This window comes from Oncorhynchus tshawytscha, linkage group LG14 (genome assembly GCF_018296145.1).
Source record: "Oncorhynchus tshawytscha isolate Ot180627B linkage group LG14, Otsh_v2.0, whole genome shotgun sequence".
Taxonomy (NCBI): Eukaryota; Metazoa; Chordata; class Actinopteri; order Salmoniformes; family Salmonidae; genus Oncorhynchus; species Oncorhynchus tshawytscha.
Genome location: NC_056442.1, coordinates 36,812,856 through 36,835,244, shown reverse-complemented (window position 1 = coordinate 36,835,244; position 22,389 = coordinate 36,812,856). Strand labels below are relative to the sequence as shown.

Here is a 22,389-nt window from a genome sequence, read left to right as displayed (position 1 = left end):
CAAACAGAACACAGAGTTCCAAACCAACCACTCCCCAGACTAGATCCAGAGTATTAACATTTTAGAGAACCATCTGTAGCTAAAGGCTAATATCCACACTATTAGAGAAGCACACGCCTGTCCTTGTTATTTTAATTCACCTATAAAGAAGCCCTTATAAAGAGAGGAGAGATTTATACCTAACACACAATTACACAAATCATTACGGAGATTACTTACACAACTGATTTATCTTCTGCTGTTTCAAAATGGGTCATCCTGTCACAGTTTGTTATATGGCCTACTTAAAAGGCTAAGGACAGTGCCTCGACCTTTCCCCCCTATTTCAGGCAGATCACTTTTCATAAGGTCACACAACATATTCACCTTGTATTTTTTAGGGCACCATTATCAAACAAAGCCAGACCACTCACTTTACCTGTCAAGAATATGGTGCTAAGATTACTTTGAAGAGACATCACTAGCAAATCATGATATACAGTGCCTTTGGAAAGTATTCAGACCCCTTGACTTTTTCCATATTCTATTAGGTTACAGCCTTATTCTAAAATGTATTAAATTGTTTTTTCGCCTCCTCAATCTTTACACAATACCCTGTAATGACAAAGCAAAAACAGATTTTTAGAAATGTTTGCTAAATTATTGATATTTTTTTTATATAAGTATTCAGATCCTTTCCTGAAGCACCTTTGGCAGCAATTACAGCCTCGAGTCTTCTTGGGTATGACGCTACAAGCTTGGCACACCTGTATTTGGGGAGTTTCTCCCATTCATCTCTGCAGATCCTCTCAAATTCTGTCAGGTTGGATGGGGAGCATTGTTTCACAGCTATTTTCAGGTCTCTCCAGAGATGTTCGATCAGGTTCAAGTCCTGGCTCTGGCTGGGCCACTCAAGGACATTCAGAGACTTGTTCCAAAGCCACTCCTGCATTGTCTTGGCTGTGTGCTTAGGGTCGTTGTCCTGTTGGAAGGTGAAACTTCGCCCCAGTCTGAGGTCCTGAGCACTCTGGAGCAGGTTTTCAACAAGGATCTCTCTGTACTTTGCTCCTTTCAACTTTGCCTCGATCCTGACTAGTCTCCCAGTCCGTACCACTGAAAAACATCCCCACAGCATGATGCTGCCACCCCCACGCACCGTAGGAATGGTGCCAGGTTTCCTCCAGACGTGAAGCTTGGCATTCAGGCCAAAGAAATCAATCTTGGTTTCATCAGAACAGAGCATCTTGCTACTCATGGTCTGAGAGTCTTTAGGTGCCTTTTGCCAAACTCCAAGCGGGCTGTCATGTGCCATTTACTGAGGAGAGGCTTCAGTCTGGCGACTCTACCATAAAGGCCTGATTGGTGGAGTGATGCAGAGATGGTTGTCCTTCTGGAAGTTTCTCCCATCTCCACAGAGGAACTCTGGAGCTCTGTCAGATTGACCATTGGGTTCTTGGTCACCTCCCTGACCAAGTCCCTCCCCCCAAAATTTCCAAAAACCTTTTTTCGCATTGTCATTATGAGGTATTGTGTGTAGATTGCTGAGGATTTGTTTTTATTTAATTCATTTTAGAATAAGGCACATAACAAAATGTGGAAAAAGTCAAGGGGTCTGAAGACTTTCCAAAGGCACTGTAAGTGCTCTAATTTACTGGAGGGCCAGTTAAACAATAAAGGCACTCCCTACCACTGCATTGCAGAGAGCACAAGCTTATCTTTGACGACTCCTCTCTATCACTATATCCTTCGTTTGTTAGAGTAGTAGTAAATCATAGACTCACCAACATTAACACTATGCTGAAAAACTGAAATTGGTGGTTAGATACCCTCTAGTGGGAAGATGCTGGAAGAACAGCATGTACTGTACTGTACTTAGAAGGAAAATCATCCTATGACAGATGAACAAATCTACCAAATGTTTACTGTATGGTAATGAAAAGGCAGTCTGTGTTTACATTCCATCAAATAGGCTCTTTAATTTCTCCATTTATTTTGTCGCCCTCCATTTTTCAATTACAAATTGGATTAGGGTCAGTTCCATTTCAACCCAGTCGGAGGAGGTCCATTTGTTATTGGCAATCATTTTGAGTGAGTTTTGAACGTTTCAATTAACAGAATTTTCATTTGTTTTCTGATATTCACATGAAATAGAACTGGCAACAACTCTGCAACAAGACAAGCATCTCTGGCTTCAAGTAGAGTAGCCTAGCCTGTTCCAATTTATCCCAAAGGTATTTGATGGGGTTGAGGCCAGGGCTCTGTGCAGGCCAGTCAAGTTCTTCCACACCAATCTCATCAAACCATCTCTGTATGGACATTGCTTTGTGCACAGGGGCATTGTCATGCTGAAACAGGAAAGGGCCTTCCACAAACTGTTGCCACAAAGTTGGAAGCACAGAATTGTCTAGAATGTCATTGTATGCTGTAGCATTACGATTTCCCTTTACTTGAACTAAGGGGCCTAGCCTGGAACATGAAAAACAGCCCCATACCATTATTCCTCCACCACCAAACTTTACAGTTGGCACTGTGCATTGGGGCAGGTAGTATTCTTCTGGCATCCGCCAAACCCAGATTCATCCGTCTGGCAGATGGTGAAGCGTGATTCACCACTCCAGAGAACGCGTTTCCACAGCTCCAGAGTCCAATGGAGGCGAGCTTTACACCACTCCAGCCGATGCTTGGATTGCGCATGATGACCTTAGGCTTGTGTGCGGCTGATTGACCATGGAAACCCATTTCATGAAGCTCCAGACGAACGGTTCTTGTGCTGATGTTGCTTCCAGAGGCTGTTTTGAACTCGGTAGTGAGAACGCACTCCACGGTACTGTTCTGTGAGCTTGTGTGGCCTACCACTTTGTGGCTGAGACGTTATTGCTCCTACACCTTCCACTTCATAATAACATTGCTTACAGTTGACCCTAGCAGGGTAGAAATTTGACAAACTGACTTGTTGGAAAGATGGCATCCTATGACGGTGCCATGTTGTTTTTGCTATGGAGATTGCATGGCTGTAAGCTCAATTTTATACACCTGTTAAGAACAGATGTGGCTGAAATAGCTGAATCCACTAATTTGAAGATCTACATACTTTCATGTGTCTACATACTTTTGGCGGTGTAGTGTATATACACAACTAAAACCATTCACTTCTTGGAAATATACAAAGGTTTCAGATAACTGTTTCCACAACATAGATGTTAACTTCTTATGGCTGGGGGCAGTATTGAGTATCTTGGATGAATAAGGTGCCCAGAGTAAACTGCCTGGTACTCAGGCCCAGTTGCGAATATATGCATATTATTAGTATATTTGGATAGATAACACTCTGAAGTAACTAAAACTGTTTGAATGATGTCTTTGAGTATAACAGAACTCATATGGCAGGCAAATACCTGAGAAAAAATCCAACCAGGAAGTGGGAAATCTGAGGTTTGTAGTTTTTCAAGTCATTGCCTATCGAATATACAGTGTCTATGTGGTTATATTGCACTTCCTAATGCATCCAATAGATGTCAACAGTCTTTAGAACCTTGTTTGATGCTTCTACTGTGAAGGAGGGGGGAATGAGAGCTGATTGAGTCAGGGCTCTGCCAGAGTGCCATGAGCTGATCACGCACGCTCATGTGAGAGTTAACTCTGTTCCATTGCATTTCTACAGACAAAGGAATTCTCCGGGTTGAAACATTATCGAAGATTTATGCTAAAAACATCTTAAAGATTGATTCTATACTTCGTTTGCCATGTTTCTACGAACTGTAATATGACTTTTAGTCTGAACTTTCGCCTGGACTTACCCGCGCCTCGTGAGTTTGGATTTTGTACTAAACGCCCGAACAAAAAATAGGTATTTGGACATAAATGATGGACTTTATCGAACAAATCAAACATTTATTGTGGAACTGGAATTCCTGGGAGTGCATTCTGATGAAGATCATCAAAGGTAAATGAATATTTATAATGCTATTTCTGACTTCTGCTGACTCCACAAGATGGCGGATATCTGTATGGCTTGTTTTGTTGTCTGAGCACTGTACTCAGATTATTGCATGGTGTGCTTTTTCGGTAAAGCTTTTTTGAAGTCTGACACAGCGGTTCCATTAACTCTTTTGGGACAGGGGGCAGCATTTTCACTTTTGGATGAATAGTGTGCCCAGAGTGAACTGCCTCCTACTCTGTCCCAGATGCTAATATATGCATATTATTATTAGTATTGGATAGAAAACACTCTGACGTTTCTAAAACTGTTTGAATGATGTCTGTGAGTATAACAGAACTCATATGGCAGGTGAAAACCTGAGAAAAATCCAACCAGGAAGTGGGACATCTGAGGTTTGTAGTTTTTCAAAGCTTTGTCTACCGAATACACAGTGGGATATGGATAAAGTTGCACTTCCTATGGCTTCCACTAGATGTCACTTTCTTTAGAAACTTGAATGAGGATTCTACTATAAAGGAGGGGCTCATGAGACCTGTTTGAGTCAGTGGTCTGGCAGAGTGTCTCAGTTCCAGTGCTTTTCTTCAGACATAGGAATTCTCTGGTTGGAAGCTTATTGATGTTTTATGTTATAAACATCCTAAATATTGATTCCATACATCGTTTGACTTGTTGATACTACCTGTAATGGAACTTTTCGAGTTTTTGTCTGGACGAAGTGCTTGCGCCTCATGAAGATGCATTACTGGGCTGAACACGCTAACAATAAGTGGCTATTTGGACATAAATGATGGACTTTATGGAACTTTATGGAACAAATCAGTCATTTATTGTCGAACTGGGATTCCTGGGAGTGCCTTCTGATGAAGATCATCAAAGGTAGGTGAATATTTATGGTGTTATTTCTAACTTCTGTTGACTCCAAAATGGCAAATATTTCTCTGTCTGAATTGGGCTCTGAGGGTCGTTCTCAGATTATGCTTTTTCCGTAAAGTTTAAAAAAAATCTGACACAGCGGTTGCATTAAAGAGAAGTTTATCTAAAGTTCCATGCATAACACTTGTATTTTCATCAACATTTATGATGAGTATTTCTGTAAATTGATGTGGCTCTCTGCAAAATCACTGGATGTTTTGGAAGCAAAACATTACTGAACGTAACGCGCCAATGTAAACTGAGATTTTTGGATATAAATATGAACTTTATCGAACAAAATATACATGTATTGAGTAACATGAAGTCCTATAAGTGTCATCTGATGAAGATCATCAAAGGTTAGGGATTCATTTTATCTCTATTTCTGCTTTTTGTGACTACTCTCTTTGGCTGGAAAAATGGCTGTGTTTTTGTGACTAGGTGCAGACCTAACATAATCGTTTGGTGTGCTTTCGTCATAAAGCTTTTTTGAAATCGGACACTGTGGTGGGATTAACAACAAGTTTATCTTTAAAATGGTGTAAAATAGTTGTATGTTTGAGGAATTTTAATAATGAGATTTCTGTTGTTTTGAATTTGGCGCCCTGCACTTTCACTGGCTGTTGTCATATCGATCCCGTTAGCGGGATCTAAGCCATTGTCACATCCTGACCTTAGTTCCTTTTTTATGTCTCTGTTTTAGTGTGGTCAGGGCGTGAGTTGGGGTGGGCATTTGATGTGTTTTGTATTTCTGCTTTTGGCCTAGTATGGTTCCCAATCAGAGGCAGCTGTCAATCGTTGTCTCTGATTGAGAACCATACTTAGGTAGCCTGTGTTCCCACTATGATTTGTGGGTAGTTGTTTTCTGTTTTGTGTATTCACCTGACAGAACTGTTTAGTTTCTTACTTTCACTTTGTTATTTTGGTTTTGTGTGTTCAGTCAAATAAATTAACATGGACACTTACCACGCTGCATATTGGTCGGATCCTTCCTACTCCTCCTCAGACAACGAAGAGATTCGGTACAAGTTTTTAAGCATCAATCCAGAAGTAAAGCAACAGAAACCCACCTGAGTATCCATGATACAAGAATTCTAGGTCGTCAGAAAATTATAGGTCGTCATACGTGTAATATTATTTGAAAAAGTCCTATTTTAGACAGGAAAAGTTTGCAGTCCTTAGTCTCACTTCCTTTGGATATAAAGGTCATGACTTAATTAAACAACAAAATTAATCTTAACATTAACTTTTAGTAATCTTTCTGGAATACAGATTTTTTTTTTAAGTACACATATCATTTTCACTCATCCTTATGGCATCTGAGATCACTTGATTGCAAGGTACAGTCATTTGCAACTAATCTTTAATTCTATATAACATGCAACAAAAATCAAGATTACAATAATATTAAGTTTTGAATTCAACTTTAAAATGCAGCTCTGGATTGTACATACACATTACACTGTCCATGTTGCCTATCCAACTAAAGATTAGGTTTCTTACAGGGTCAGTAGTCAAGTATCTGTGTTTACCATAGTCACGGTTCATCCTACTTGTTAAATCAAATCAAATCAAATGTATTTATATAGCCCTTCTTAAATCAGCTGATATATCAAAGTGCTGTACAGAAACTCAGCCTAAAACCCCAAACAGCAAGCAATGCAAGTGTAGAAGCACGTTGGCTAGGAAAAACTCCCTAGAAAGGCCAAAACCTAAGAAGAAACCTAGAGAGGAACCAGGCTGGCTGTGCCGGGTGGAGATTATAACAGAATATGGACAAGATGTTCAAATGTTCATAAATGACCAGCATGGTCAAATAATAATAATCACAGTAGTTGTCGAAGGTGCAACAAGTCAGCACCCCAGGAGTAAATGTCAGTTGGCTTTTCATAGCAAATCATTGAGAGCATCTCTACCCCTCCTGCTGTCTCTAGAGAGTTGAAAACAGATGGTCTGGGACAGGTAACACATCCGGTGAACAGGTCAGGGTTCCGTAGACGCAGACATAACAGTTGAAACTGGAGCAGCAGCACGGCCAGGTGGACTGGGGACAACAAGGAGTCAATATGCAAGGTAGTCCTGAGGCATGGTCCCAGGGCTCAGGTCCTCCAAGAGAGAGAAAGAAAGAAAGAAACAGAGCATTAGAGAGAGCATACTTAAATCCACACAGGACACCGGATAAGACAGGATAAATACTCCAGAAATAATAGACTAACCCTAGCCCCCTGACACAAACTACTGCAGCATAAATACTGGAGGCTGAGACAGGAGGGGTCAGGAGACACTCTGGCCCCATCCGATGATACCCCCGGACAGGGCCAAACAGGCAGGATATAACCCCACCCACTTTGCCAAAGCACAGCCCCCACACCACTAGAGCGATATCTTTTTATCCACCAACTTTCCATCCTGAGACAAGGCCCACAAAGATCTCTGCCACGACACAACCCAAGGGGGGGCGCCAACCCAGACAGGAAGTGACGCACCCCTCCTAGGGACGGCATGGAAGAGCACCAGTAAGCCAGTGACTCAGCCCCTGTAATAGGGTTAGAGGTAGAGAATCCCAGTGGCGAGAGGGGAACTGGTCAGGCAGAGACAGCAAGCGCGGTTTGTTGATCCAGAGCCTTTCCGTTCACCTTCACACTCCTGGGCCAGACTAAACTCAATCATATGACCTACTGAAGAGATGAGTCTTCAGTAAAGACTTAAAGGTTGAGACTGAGTCTGCGTCTCTCACATGGGTAGGCAGACCATTCCATAAAAATGGAGCTCTATAGGAGAAAGCCCTGCCTCCAGCTGTTTGCTTAGAAATTCTAGGGAAAATTAGGAGGTCTGCGTCTTGTGACCGCAGTGTATGTGTAGGTATGTACGGCAGGACCAAATCGGAAAGATAGGTAGGAGCAAGCCCATGTAATGCTTTGTAGGTTAGCAGTCTAACCTTGAAATCCGCCCTTGCCTTAACAGGAAGCCAGTGTAGGGAGGCTAGCACTGGAGTAATATGATCAGATTTTTTGGTTCTTGTCAGGATTCTAGCAGCCGTATTTAGCACTAACTGAAGTTTATTTAGTGCTTTATCTGGGTATAACACAGTTATTAACTAGGAGAGCCATAAGGCTTTAAACCAATGAGAATATTCATGTTACCACCCCCGAAAGAGTTTCTCAAGTGAGCCAAAGAAACGTAAACAACGCCAAAATGATAGTCACGGTTGAGTGAGTAGAAGAGAACACTACTTTCACACCTCTACCAGTATTGAAATGCTACTCTGTCAATCTCATGTCATGTCTCTATCTCCTGATGACCAAAGGGCTTTGGCATGGTAGTCTTAGACACTGGCATTAGCTTAACCGGTTGCAGCCATCAGTGGAGCAGACACACCAACCACAATGAGAACTGATACAGCAATCCCCAGGCCAACAGACGTACCCAAGCTGCTCCCTTGGCCACCAGAAAGCGCTGTGCACAAAGGGGAGAGGGAGCAACATGACACATTACACCAACAGCCAGTGGAAAAGCTTCTGCCCATCTGAGCAACTCTGACCTTCCTGTTAGAATGATGTCAACAACTTTAAAAGCGAAGGATTTGCTGTCACTAATTTGTCATATGATAGTAGAGTTAACTTCATAAAGAAAAACGTACCCTCTTCTTTGGAAGTAAGAGAGACTGAAACCCCCCCAGAAAAACAGTATTCATAAGATTATTCCAAACAAATTGGCATTACATGTTAGTATTGGAAATGGAATTGGAAAACAATAGATAGGCCTACTGAACATAATGATGGTGAAATTATCATTACATTAACAAATGTATTTTAGGAAAGATATAACGTCCTATTATGAGCATATTGCTATATAGAATATACTGTAGGTACATAGAGAGTGGACATACAGCTCTCTGCCATGGTCTTGATGGGTCCTGAGGTGAGGGTAGAGGTAACATAGAAAACAAAAATCCGGAACACTGAAATTAGTATCAAATATTACGTTTGGCACATATGTTACACATGGAATGTATTATTTTGGATGTCCATCATCCATTTTGTATGATATGTTACAAAATGATATGTTACAAAAATAGGACTCTTTGGGTTGCTAGACATTTGCGTTGTATGCCTACCTATCCACCTCGACCAACCAGACTCCTTTCGTTTTTTGCCTTTACCTTCCCTCTCATATAACCATACCAAACAGTGTCCCTCGTTTACTATGTTATGTTTAGTGTATGAGACCGGGCTGTGAACTTAGACAGGCCAAATGTGACTTCTGGAAGATACCCTTCGTTTTCTAACTTTTTTACTTTAATTTGTAAATCTGACAACAACTAAAGCTGTGACATCTGTTGTGGATGGATTGGGCCTAAAGTTATGTGGTCATATCAATAGTACTGTACCTTGAAGTTGCTGCAAGTGGTGCAATCACAGAGTAGAAACGGGCCTTCTGGCTGTCTCCATTCTCCAGCATGGTGGTCATCTGATCAATGGAGCAGCTTTACAAAAAAGGTGAACCTCACCTCACAATTGCCCATTTGCACACAGGCAGGACAACAGACTGCTAGATACAGAAAGATTATTAATGATTGAATATGGCCCCTTGGTGCCTAGACAAAGTGGCTACTCCTCCATTTTGCATTAAGCTTACTAGATAAAGAGGAACCTGGATAGAGATAGTTAAATTATCTAGTGAGCAGGTGCACTGTGTCTGAATGCAAAGGAGGCAAAATGTTTAATCAAGCCCAGTATTACAATATATAGACTTAAATATAGACTTTATTTTTTTCTATTGTGTTATTGACTGTACGCTTGTTTATTCGCAGTTCGCAGATGCAAATAAAAACTTGTTCTCAACTAGCCTACCTGGTTAAAGAAAGGTGATATAAAAATAAAAATAAAAAACAATGAATACTCATTTGATATGAACCGGGCAACTAACACTTTTTCAATATTTGATTGAAGATTGGTTTTTCTTTATTGACTTACGATACAAAGAGATGAAAGAATGTTGAGATGGAGAGCAGTGGGGAGACGGACACATACCATCAGTCCAGAAGCACATGGTATCTGTAGAGAAAGAGTGAGATCATCAGAACTGAGTCAGACAATTCAGATCACAACTAGAACCCTTTATACACATTCTAAAACTGTTTGATTATTAATTATTACCAAGGCTAAGAGGGAACAAAACAAGAAGTTTCTTACTGGCAAGTCAGGTTGGCAGCTAAAACCTGAATGTAGACATTAGTCCTCAATAACCAGAGAAGGGATAACCAGGGGTGTGGTATAGTTTGCATCCTGGTGATGGAAGAAAGGAAGATGGCACCATTATAAAAGCACACTTACATAAGATCAGACATATGATCAGGTATGTTTACACATGTTGGTAGAGGTTTAGAGTTATTTTATAAGGTGGCAGCACATTGGCAAATTGGCACTTTGCCATGTCGCAGCCGTGTGTACATGAATGGGGGTGTTACGAAGGTGCTGGTTGTGTTGTCCTAACCTTAACAGGGCATTGCTCAGATGATGAACTCACTGATGAAGCTACCATTGTTGTTCTTCACAGTAATGGAGGAGGCTGACCTGAAGAGGGGAAAAGAGAAAGGTCAGACAGAGTACCTAGATCCAGTGTGGCTGACTGATTACTACAGCAGGATCCAGGCTAACACTCTCCCCACAGAAAGATCAACTGCTTTGAACTGTGTTTGAACTGTGTAATATCATGCTGCAAACAAAACAACTGTATGGGTGCCCAGTTTCAATTGCAGAGCAGTGTCTGATTTTCAAATGTAAGCGATATATCCAGTAAATCTTTTCACTTACACGTCCACTAGGGTGTTCTTGACGAGGTACTCCAGAGGGTAAGCACAGGAGTAAAAGTACTTGAGCTCAGCATTATAGGTGACCGTTCCAATGTTGGGGTCGTATGATCGGACCACGGCGCTCACATTGAACGTCTGGAGGCTGAAGAAGTCTAAGAATATCCCTGTTTCTGGAACACATGTTGACTATGTGGCTTTGAAGGTTGCTGTGTGCAATAGTGTGTACAAAATAGCATTTTTCTCTGTCAGAAGGACACCTCTTCAGCACACAAGCAAACCGGAAAACGAGATCTCTCATTCCCTTGAAGTTTCTTTTAGACTGAAAGCCATCACCTGTTCTTTAGCGTAAATGGGCGTTCAATTTAGTGTTACTTTCTAGCTCGTGATAAGGTAAGTTTCAAATGTTTTTAAAGTTTCACAGGAGTCAAAACCTTTGACAGAACATACATTGTCTGCTCCTTCATTCCCCTCAGTCAAGGTCAGTGGTGCTGCGAGCCTTCCCTCTATCACAACACTCCTCCAGGGCAGAGGAGAGCATACATAAACATTATCCTATTAATAATCACCAAGAAGACACTCCCGCAGGCGTCCCCTTGGCAAAGGGGAAAGCTGAATCTGAGGACAGGAGGAATCACTCTGGTGTTCAGAGTTCCCTTACAGACTGTGTTATCCATGATGTGGTTCAGGATCAACAGACTAGATGGCAGGGCAGATTTGAATAGCGAGGTCAATGGAGGAGGTCCCCCAGACCACAGAGATGTCTGTGTATTCTGATAGATGCAGGAAGACACTGAGTAAGATTAAAAACATTCAAATGTATTCTGAGCTAATGTACACAGATAAACCACTATAGTTTAAGTGTCCCTGCTCTAAAGCAATATAGCTGTTTCAGATATGGTTCAAATAACAAGACTATAATCCTAACACCTCAAACCCTTTATTTGTGTATTTTACCCCCTTTTTACAATCCAATTATGATCCTATTACGATCTTGTTTCATCGCTGCAACTCCCCAAAGGGCTCGGGAGAGGCGAAGGTCGAGTAATGCATCCTCCGAAACAAAACTCGCCAAACCGCGCTTCTTAACACCCGCCGCTTAACCCAGAAGCCAGCTGCACCAATGCGTTGGAGGAAACACCGTTCAACTGATGACCGAAGTCAGCCTGAAGGCGCCTGGCCCTCCACAAGGAGTCGCTAGAGCGCGATGAGCCAATTAAAGCCCCCACGGCCAAACCCTCCCCTAACACGGCCGGTTGTGACACAGCCTGGGATCGAATTTGGGTCTGTAATGACGTCTCAAGCACTGCGATGCAGTGCCTTAGACCGCCGTGCCACTCGGGAGGCCCACCTCAAATCCTTTATCATAAACACTGTCTTAGATGAAGCTGAGATGGTTAGGATTAGCTACAGTAAACAAGAGGTGAAATGTAGAAGTGATGTAGTTACTATACCTGGTTGTCTGGCGTAAGCCCCACATTCAGCAGGGGTGATGGCCTGATCATGGCCCACAATCCACAGGGAAGTCAGTATGAGGAAGCTCCATAAATCCATCTCACCAATCTGTCCTCGCTGAAGATCTGCAGCAAAACACACAGATGTCAATGTCAAGCACAAAATGTGCAAATCCAAAATCCAATTTATAGACTAGCATAAAATGCTATGGGATGACTCCATATTCCTAGATGTGTGCAATCTGTAGTACATTTACTGTCGACAGATTGTATATATAGGGACCAGGACTAGTTATATAGTTCTCATACTTCCTTGGGATTGGTTGGAAACAGGGTCATTGCCATCTTGGTGGGGTTGTCTAAGGTAATGGGAAACATTCACTTTTGGGCATAAAGCACCAGGTCTTATCCTGGAGGCAAATTCATGAAACCCTACACAGTCCCTTTCAAAGTTATATGGTAAACATAGGGCAGGTGGCTTTGTGACTTTGTGTGTGATCTTGCTCCCCTTTGTATGCTTATATGAAACATAATAATCAAGTAAGTATATGGTTAATGGTCTTTAGGGACCACACACACAACGTGAGGGGCGTCTTGTTGTTTCCTTTAAGTTCTAATACGATTTAGGTGACCCACACCTAGTTTTCAACCACTTTTAAGGGAGGGGTCTTCAGCACTGTAGTATATGAGCATTAAAATGTGATATTTTTTTTATGTTGGGTGAGTAATTAACATAACATTAAAAATGTCATCTTTAAAGCCCTATACTAATCAAGTGAATCCCTTTGTTGATATGATCATTTCAAATACATTACAGTGAGCAAGTACTGATTACAGTTATCAAAAACACTTTGAACAAATTCAATTCTTCCTGTGTTGGGGAAAGTACTAATATTATACAGAGCATGTCTGAATAATGTAAAGCACCCACCCAGACATATATTCATAATGAACCTATGAAAAAAAGACAATGTGACTCCAATTCAAATAAAACCAAATATGATATGCAAATGTCACCAAAAATGTCACCAAGAAACGTGCCCTGTGTGACTTTGAAGAGTGAGTCCACATACTTATTATGCCTCATGTCTATATCTAGTGTCTATATCTAGTGTCTATATCTAGTGTCTATATCTAGTCTTCTTCTTCAGTATGGAATCAGTAGTGGGACTGAAAGGAACTGCATGAAGGTCAGTGGAAAACCTGATCTTGTCAGGTCAGCCACCTGGTAAGGGAAAACATTTATCCTGATTAATAAATAATAATAATAAAAATACATTTCATTTGTATAGCGCTTTTCATACAGAGTTATCCCAAAGTTCAAATCTGATTAGAGTCATATTAGAGCACATGGGTGGTTACCATGGTCCCCTGTGAAGTGCACAAAACCATAGAGAGGATAATGGACACACACACATGACATTGTCATTGTCACGACGTGTACACTTAAACATATCAGGGTCTTTCTGCCTTTTTTCACAGATCACGTGTTTTCTGGTCACTAGAAAAAACTAAATGCAGCCTGGGTTTGGACCTGGCAGTGACCTGAACTTGGGTTGAATATTGTCCATGAAAAAACAAAACATATCGCTTATCAAAGATAGTAAATCTAGAGGGGGATGACTGCTCTCATTTCTCTCCTCTCAGTCATCAACAGCCATTGTGGACAAAGAATATAATGTATAATAGCTGCTGAAATATGGGATTAGCACAATAAAGGGCCCAGATTGCAGGATTGTAGTGTGGGTTACATTTCGACAATTGGCATGTTATAGTTAGACATGTTATAGCAGGTCACTGGGATCATATTCCTATAATATGGAGGTATATAAATCATGATCATCATATAATTGAATTACAATAGCTTGAATTCAAACAAAAATAGCTATATTTATGCTGTATCTTTGTTTACAAACTGCCTGCACATTTATTCTGAAAACTGAAAACTTTCTACAATATTCAAAAACCTTCTGTGATTTTATTTGACCTTGGGTAAAAGACTAAATCAGGTCCGATTGAACTCTAGCTTGAAGTCTCAAACACGCCACAACATCAGTGTTAAAATGATACTAATGCACTATGAAGGCCATTAAATAATATCATTAGGCAGACTGATATGTAAAAGGTTTATTTGAAAAATCCCCCCCCCCCCTTGTAACTCCTATCAACATGATTATAACTTTAAACACATAATACGAAATTAAGTAATTATAGTAAATGGATTATTGCGTTCTTTGTTTAACTTTCCACATCAAATAGCACATTCCCTAAAATGGGGAAAAAACACATCATCCTCAAATAAAATAAGCACGGGGTGAAATCCTGACATGAGCAAGTTATTGGAGTTTTCTTTAATTAAGCATTGATGGCAAAAACTTTCACAAACATTCAAGTTATGTGGAAGTCAGGATTTCAGCCATACTTAAAACCAATAAGTACTGTACATACTGTATATAAATATTCATCATGATCATACATATAGAATGATGAATCACTTCTTCAATTCTCCTCACATGTTAGTACTATACTTAAGCCTACCTTTTATCAGGTTAAAATAGGCAGTGTGTTATGGAAATAGCTACAAGTAATGTTGTGGTGCTGGCCTTTGTAGAGGACAGTATCAGTCATCCCCAGGTGTCAGGGTTATTTGAATGACCCTTTATTTATTTAATGTAACTGACCCCGTGCCAAGCAATGGATGACAAAAAGACACTAAGGTATTGGAAAGATGGGAAATCAGCCTCACATACTGACCTGGGTCAGTTTTATTACACACTACCTGTAAAACAATACACGGGTCTATCAAAGGATCAGAACAAAACAAGGAAAACAGTACATAACATTATTATTATTGAACATATACTGTTCCCCTGTACACAAAGTAGGAATTAACTATTTACAGTATCAATATGCGCTTGAGTATGTGTATGTACATGTCCACGTGAATGTGTGACAGAGTTTGGCATGACAGTGACTGTTACAGCTGACAGATAAGAGTAAGTTAGCGAAATGGAGAGTAAGTACACATTCAAGGAAGGTAGAGTAGCTAAGTAAACCTTTCAGAAAATACAGGTCCCGTTCTACAATAACTATCCCTATTATGTATTGATGTATTTACTTGGTCGGTACATAGGCACATAGTGAAACTATTGCTTGTGGCTAAACCTCTTACTCTAGAATAATTGTTTGAGATCACAGTTATGTCTACTGTGAGTTTATTTGCAAGTTATTGACATTCTGCATCGTATTTTCACACCAATTACACTGCACCTGCCTATTTTAGCTACAGTGCAAATACATACTGTAGGTATTAGTAATAGTTAGATGGATAAAAAAAACGAGGGGGAGAATGAGTCAGATATAATGAGAGAGAGAGAGAGAGAGAGAGAGAGAGAGAGAGAGAGAGAGAGAGAGAGAGAGAGAGAGAGAGAGAGAGAGAGAGAGAGAGAGAGAGCACACACCCACGAGAGGTTTATTTGAAGCCAGGGTTCCATGCTCCTGAGGGTGTGGCTGTAGGGAGACGGGGTCTGCGGAGGAGGCGGAGCGAGAGCAGGAAGAAGCCCAGACTGAACACGCCCAGAATGACCACACCTGACAGCAGAGCACTGGTCACTGGGTTCAACGGGAGGGAGTGGCCACTCGATGCAGCTGGATTACCACACACAAACACACAAAGAGTAAGTATGGGCAGACACAAATATTCACTCATATAGGCTAAAACCACAGTTAATGGTTAAGAAACACAAAAGGGAAGTGAAACCTGTGCGTTAACCATTACTATCATAATTTCCGCTGTAAATCCAATGGTGTCATATTTTCTTTTGAAGGTAGTGAATGTATAAAGGATTTAAATATGTAGCACAGAAAAATTATCTTTTGACATCATAAAGTTTATAGATGAAATAAATGTATCACATGTCAAGGCATTGCACAAGCAGTGACAAAGTGAGAGAGCTTACCGAGTTGTGAGTTATTCATTGGAGTTTCATCTGTAAAGAAACAAAATCAATCATTGATGCTTTCAGAGTTTCAACATTATTGAGGAACACAACCATGCATTTTAATACAAATGTACTGAATAACCATTGAGTATACTGTCAAATCCCACCTCATTTTATTCTCACATAACCCTCCATCAGTAGATTTCAAGACTATACTATATATAATCGAAAGGGATTATCGTGTATGGGCTACATCACATCATACAGTTTTAATACTCACTCTACAACTATATCATGGATATCAAAATAATCTAATTGAATTCAGACAAAACTATAGGTTAGTTGAAGTGGTTATGGATGAAGAGGTATCCTGCATACCAATCCTGGTAATGATGGGTCCAGCAGTGATGATGGCATCCCCAGACGATGGCCTAGACTCCAGGCTATCCTCTACGTCCCTCCTACGCCGATGGCCACAGATCTTCCAATATTATATTAATATAAAATCACATACATATACTCCTTTATATGAAACTGTATTCAATAGGGAATAGTGAGTAGTGCTTAGGTATTAATGGACTATGTGAAGCTTCATATTGATCAGAAGTCAAGAAATATGGTACATGTTTTCTGATATTTGCAGAGCATTGAAGTTCCCCCTACTGACTGTACTGATGTTGAACCCACCATTTGGTAAGGTGTCAAATGTTCTTACCGGCATGAGCAGGACACAGTCATCTACCCGACACAGCTTGGTGACACAGTGCAGAAACACAGTGGACATCTTCTGGTGTCTGTGTTTGACAAAACGGAACACTTCGAAGGCAAAACGACCCATCTGACTCTTCCCATTCTCAAAAACAGTTGTCTGTGGATCTTTATGGCAGCTGTTTGGAAAGAGCATCGCATGTGCACAAGCATGCACACAAGCACGAACACACACAAAAATGCACTGAAACGTCTAGACCTGTTTTAACTGCTCAATGAGAAAAATGTCCTATCATTCACCATGAGAACCCATTGTAAGGGGCTCTATGATAAGTGGTTGAGGGTGAATGGGTAATGGGACACTTTTGTCATTTATCTTGGCATCGTTTGAGAAAAAGCGTGATTACCCAAAGAAAAGGTCGTAGCGCAGTTCATCATTGGGATTCCCTGAGGGAGTGGTGTAACAGTAGTCCATCAAGATATTCCATCTAGAGAGAGACAAAACAGTACGGGGCTGATACAGGATAGAGATCTAACCACACAACACAACAGGACAGATCAGACATTCTTAGCACCACCACTGGCGCCTTCACACAGTCATAGAGGACAGCTCAATGGCAATGAACCAAAGAGGATAGAACTGAATTGGTATGGGGCATAGAGGATAGGTCTTAAATGATAGCGTATGTATATGACATACTGTGTATAGCATAGTGCAGTTGTACTTTTACATAGTGCAGTTGTACTACTATATCAATTCTATGCCATCCAGGTTATGTGGGAGAAGGTTACAGCGATTCCATTTTTTTTGAACAGCACTTATAATGTCATAATCATAGGTTTCTGGTCACATCATGTTGGAAATCTCAGATCATATCCCCATCTATATTGTGAATAATAGAAACTAGAACAAAAAATATAACTTTTTCATATCTGAAGATCTCCTTATCTCTTACCGTTTGTCCAGGTTTGTGGCTTTCACTGCAGAAAACACTCGGGTTTTCAAAGCCAGTCCGGCCATTGGGATAGAGAGTTGTTGGTTGTAGGTTGAGTCCTGCACAAAAAGGAGTTTGGCCGTGAATCAAAAAGTTGCCTATTTTTATGCTACTGTATGTCTATTCCTACCTAATAAAACTGTCTCATCATTTGTTTAGTATTTTCAGCATGTTCTAGTTATTATTTGACATTGAATTCCCACTATGAGGGCCTTGTTATGAAGTCCTTGTGTGCACTAAAAAACACTGATGTTGTGTACTCACATTGTAAAGGATCATACTCAATGTGCTCACAAAGGTACCATTGCTGTCCTTCACTGATATTGCAGCAGATGACCTAGAAAAGGTTCAAATTAATTAGTACAGTTTAGTACAGTTTTTTTGTATTTTATTAGGATCCCCATTAGTTGTTGTGAAAGCAGCAGCTACTCTTCCTGGGGTCCACGCAAAACAAGAAACATGTCATAATGCAGAACATTAATAGACAAGAACAGCTCAAGGACAGAACTACATCAATTTAAAAAAGGCACAAAAGACACAAACTATTCGGGGTTAATATGAAATTGCTGACTGCCTTCAAATGTCAAATTTATCTTTCTAATGTCAAATTCATCTGTCAAAAATACTGAAATATCTCTACTTATTCAATACTTAAATTCTATTCAAAATAAGCCCTTCAGGTGTTTATTGCAGGCACCTACGATGCCAGCTGTGAGTTGTTGACCAGGTATTCCAGGGGGTAGCTGCAGCTGAATTTGTACAGCAGGCCGGGCAGATAGCTGATGATGGATGGCGGGTCTGGAGTGTCGATGTACCCTGAGATATTACCAATCTGCACCAGCGACATGTTCCCGTAGGCATTAGCCCCGTAGGCTGTTGTCACCTGAGGACAGGGACATTGTCTCTAAATACACAATCTAGTACAACGCCTACCTTAGCCTCAAGCAAGACGTGCTCCCAAAATATATAACACATTCGATTCTGGTGGTCATACTAATACAAACCTGTGTAAGTATAAAACATAACAGTAGGTGTGTGTGTGTGTGTTCGTCCATCTGTGTGTGTTTTCTTACCACCAGGCTATTGCCGCAGGCCTCCAGTGTGCTGAGGCTGATGCTGAACAGTACTGCCGTGGGGAACGTGTTGTTATTAATGAAGCCCCGGCAGTGGGTATCGCCATGGCGACCATTGAGCGCAAGGTCTGCAACGGTGTAGCCGGAGAACAGCACCGGGCAGAAGTTAATCTTCAGGGTCATGGTCTGAACCCCGCAGTACACGCTGATGTCGCGCTCCGCTAAAGAGAGTGAGAGTGAGATTGAGAGAGAGAGAGAGAGAGAGAGAGAGAGAGAAAAAGACAAAGAGAAAAATAGACAATGAGATAAAAGGGTAAACAGCAATTCTAACAACAATTCTCAGAACTAAGAATAAGTTAAAATGATTTGAGAGAATTTACATAGAGATTAAATGACTGTCATGCTCACCGGGAAACCTACTGTGGTAGTTGGCATCACAGTTGTATCCATTAAACTGTGCCAAGACTGAAGTGGTCCTACCCATCAGCAGGAGGATCAAACATATCCGCTCCATCTTAACACCTAGAGAGCGAGGTTCACACATTTCCATCCTTCAGAATGTTGACAACGTATAATCTACAAAATATCTAGGGTGTTGCATGAATGTCTGTAACTGTGCTGTACTCAAATGATTTAAAAGCCTTTTCAAATCCCCTAAAGTCCTCCAACACCTCTCATTTAGACCTCCTCTTACCATAAACCATCTTGTCCTGGTCCCCTTACTGCCCCTCTTTCCAAAATTCAATATCCCAGCCCCTTTACTCTAATCCCCTAAATACTCTAACAAATCTCCTCTTTCCAAGACCCCCCAACCCCTTTTAATCTGGTTCCCTTCTTTTTCTGATCCCTTTGCCCTGGGCCTGAGCCTATCTTACCCTGGTCTGTGTAGTTGGTAGCTCACCGGTGCTCCATGTGGTATCGGCTGCAGCAAAAAAACGAATGGACAGGCCAGCTCTCACCACAAAATATGTGTGCCAACGTGCGTGCATGAGCGCATATGTGTGTGCCACACAGAGATAGAGAGAAATGGGGACTCATTATGGAAACACTTCAATAAAAAGTGCTTCCCAGCAGAACATGGGAAACTCCATCAGAGGTGAATGGCCTGGACAAATCTTTTCACAGTGCTCGAAACCTGAGCGGACTTGCAGGGTTCCCACTCATCTCCCCTTGGTCTGATCTCCGTCTGTCATCCCACACAAACGGCCACCTCAGCAGGGGGCCAGGCCTGGGAATTAAGCTGTCATCAGGTGCTGAGGAGAGCGGGCCGTGGCCTGCATTCACATGGACATAAAAGTCAACTCACGTCTGGTCTGCATGGTCTAATGCGGGGCTGTGTGTAGGTAATTGTGATGCACAGGGTATCACTTAGGGTAAAGTTAATTCTGTGATTTAAACTGAAGAGTTTATGGTGTAATTTGGACCTACTTAGACTCTGAAGTTTTGTTTTGAAGGTTGTTTACATGAACTTATATTACTTTTGATTTATAAAACTTTAAGCTGCAAAGCTCTAAATGTACTTTAGTCATTGGTAGCACTGGTGCTCCCAACTTTAAAAAGTTAGGAGCACACCAAACAGTATTTAGGAGCACCAGAAAAGTGATTGATTAGATATGGACTACATAAGCCCATCTCCTATCCAGGAGCCTCTTTCCTTTCTTCCAGTGCCATCTTAAACCATACAGGTTAAGTTAACAGGTTATTAGTCAGCAAGGTAACATGACTGGACAAGGTTGTTTTGTTTTCAAACAAACACTTAGCGACCCATAAGTAGTTTAAAACAGTGTGCAACATGGTATATGAATTTATAATGACAACAATTAAACAATCTATCTCAGGTAATATGAGTTCTACATTTTGAACGGTTTGTTCTAGAGATTAGAGGTTTTCTAAATGGTAAACGTGGGGTGGAACCATGACGGTCACAAATACTACTCTTGGTACAGCAAAGCATCATCAGACAAGGCTTGGCGGTGAGTTAATGGTTCTCAGGTGCAAAGGGAAGTGAATTGCAGACTGCCGCTACCTCGCTCCAAGATCCAACCAAGGTGCATAAATTGTGGAGCAAACAGAATCAATAAGAAGATTAAGGAGGCTTTTATACAGTATATTTAAAAGTGTCCTCTGTTAATGGACCAATCACAATGAGAATACAAAACAAAACATTATGTTATTGGTCATATTTTTAAAACTTATTTACCAATCACATCATGTTTTTTGTTTTCCCATTGTGATTGGCCCCTGAACCCATTTGAAATATATAACAGGCTCCTTCAACATTTCATCTGTAAAACTAAAGCAATTAAGCAAAGATTTCATATATACTGATGACCAAAGTTTTCCTTTATAACCTACTGAAGCACTTTTATCAACTCCCACTCTCTTCTGAATATTTCAGAATTTCCTCAACTCTCACAGGTGAGGTGAAGTTATGAAATGGCTATTTCTTAATTGGATTTGCTCAACTCCTGCGTCCACTCTCCTACGTCCTGTCTCTCTTCCTTTTGAAAAAGGTCAAAGGTAATCGAAGAGAGGCAGCAATGAGAAGGAAAATAGATGAAAATGTACTTGTATGAAGTGAGACTCTTCTCTCCACTTGTGCATCATCAAGCAAATGATGTTTACAGGGGTGGAATCCCAAAATAAATGTGTAAAGTGGTAAAACAAATGTTACTAATTGTACAAGATGTTTTATAAGTAAAAGGTTAAGTAGCGTATAGTTTTTAAATGTTTACATGCTTTTGTCCTTTGAGAAAACAACAACTGCTTCAAAGAGGGTGTGGCAGGTACACTATATATGCAAAAGTATGTGGACACCGATTGAAATTAGTGCATTCGGCTATTTCAGCCAGACCATTGCTGACAGGTGTAAAAAAAATCGAGCACACAGCCATGCAATCTCCATAGACAAACATTGGCAGTAGAATAGCCTTACTGAATAGGATGCCACATTTCCAACAAGTCAGTTTGCAGAATCTGTGCCATGCTAAAGCTGCCTCGGTCAACTGTAAGTGCTGTTATTGTGAAGTGGAAATGCCTAGGAGCAACAACGGCTCAGCCGTGAAGTGGTAGGCCGCACAAGCTCACAGAATGGGACCTGAAGCGTGTAGGGTGTAAAACTTGTCTGTCCTTAGTTGCAACACTCACTACTGAGTTCGAAACTGCCTCTGGAAGCAACATGAGCACATGTCGGGAGCTTCGTCGGGAGCTTCATGAAATGGGTTTCCATGGCTGAGCAGCCGCACACAAGCCTAAGTATAACGACTCAGGATATGACCCAGATATCCAGCAACATACCACCTTGCATCCCACTGCTGGCTTGCTTCTTTACGAACAAACTTACACTCTCCTCAACTACTTGACCACTTATCTGTTTCCGGGTCACAGTGGAAAGGGGAAAGAGGCGAGAGGACAGACTTTTGCCCAAATGAAAAAAAGCCAAAGTATCGACTTTGCTTGTGATGCATGCCACTCAAATAATAAAATAAAATGTAACAAGATTCAGAGCGCACAGGACACTAAAGGATGTTTAAGCAGACCACCATAGTCCCTGTGCCCAAGGACACTAAGGTAAC

General features: G+C 41.0%; 1 protein-coding gene and 1 pseudogene across 1 annotated transcript; both read right to left on the bottom strand.

The window, feature by feature from the left end:
* Positions 1-8,922: 8,922 nt before the first annotated feature.
* On the bottom strand, positions 8,923-12,197 carry LOC121839194 (annotated as a pseudogene).
* Positions 12,198-14,247: 2,050 nt separating this feature from the next.
* LOC112267430 (zona pellucida-like domain-containing protein 1) lies at positions 14,248-19,518 on the bottom strand. The gene is made up of 11 exons (XM_024445693.2): positions 19,509-19,518; positions 19,235-19,336; positions 18,815-19,035; positions 18,443-18,624; positions 18,006-18,078; positions 17,703-17,800; positions 17,154-17,234; positions 16,754-16,925; positions 16,417-16,519; positions 16,057-16,086; positions 14,248-15,745 (listed from the first exon to the last, which is right to left on the bottom strand). The coding sequence occupies exons 1-11, from the start codon at positions 19,516-19,518 to the stop codon at positions 15,570-15,572; spliced, it is 1,248 nt and encodes a 415-aa protein (XP_024301461.1). The 3' UTR covers positions 14,248-15,569.
* Between the last annotated feature and the right edge of the window lie 2,871 nt (positions 19,519-22,389).

What these genes read in the sequence shown, in the direction of transcription:
- LOC112267430 (XM_024445693.2), bottom strand. An exon ending in CTGTGATGCCAACTACCACA is followed by an intron (nt 19,036 to 19,234) that starts GTAGGTTTCCCG and finishes CACTCTCTTTAG; the next exon opens with CGGAGCGCGACATCAGCGTG. An exon ending in TGAGTATGATCCTTTACAAT is followed by an intron (nt 17,801 to 18,005) that starts GTGAGTACACAA and finishes CTTTTTGTGCAG; the next exon opens with GACTCAACCTACAACCAACA.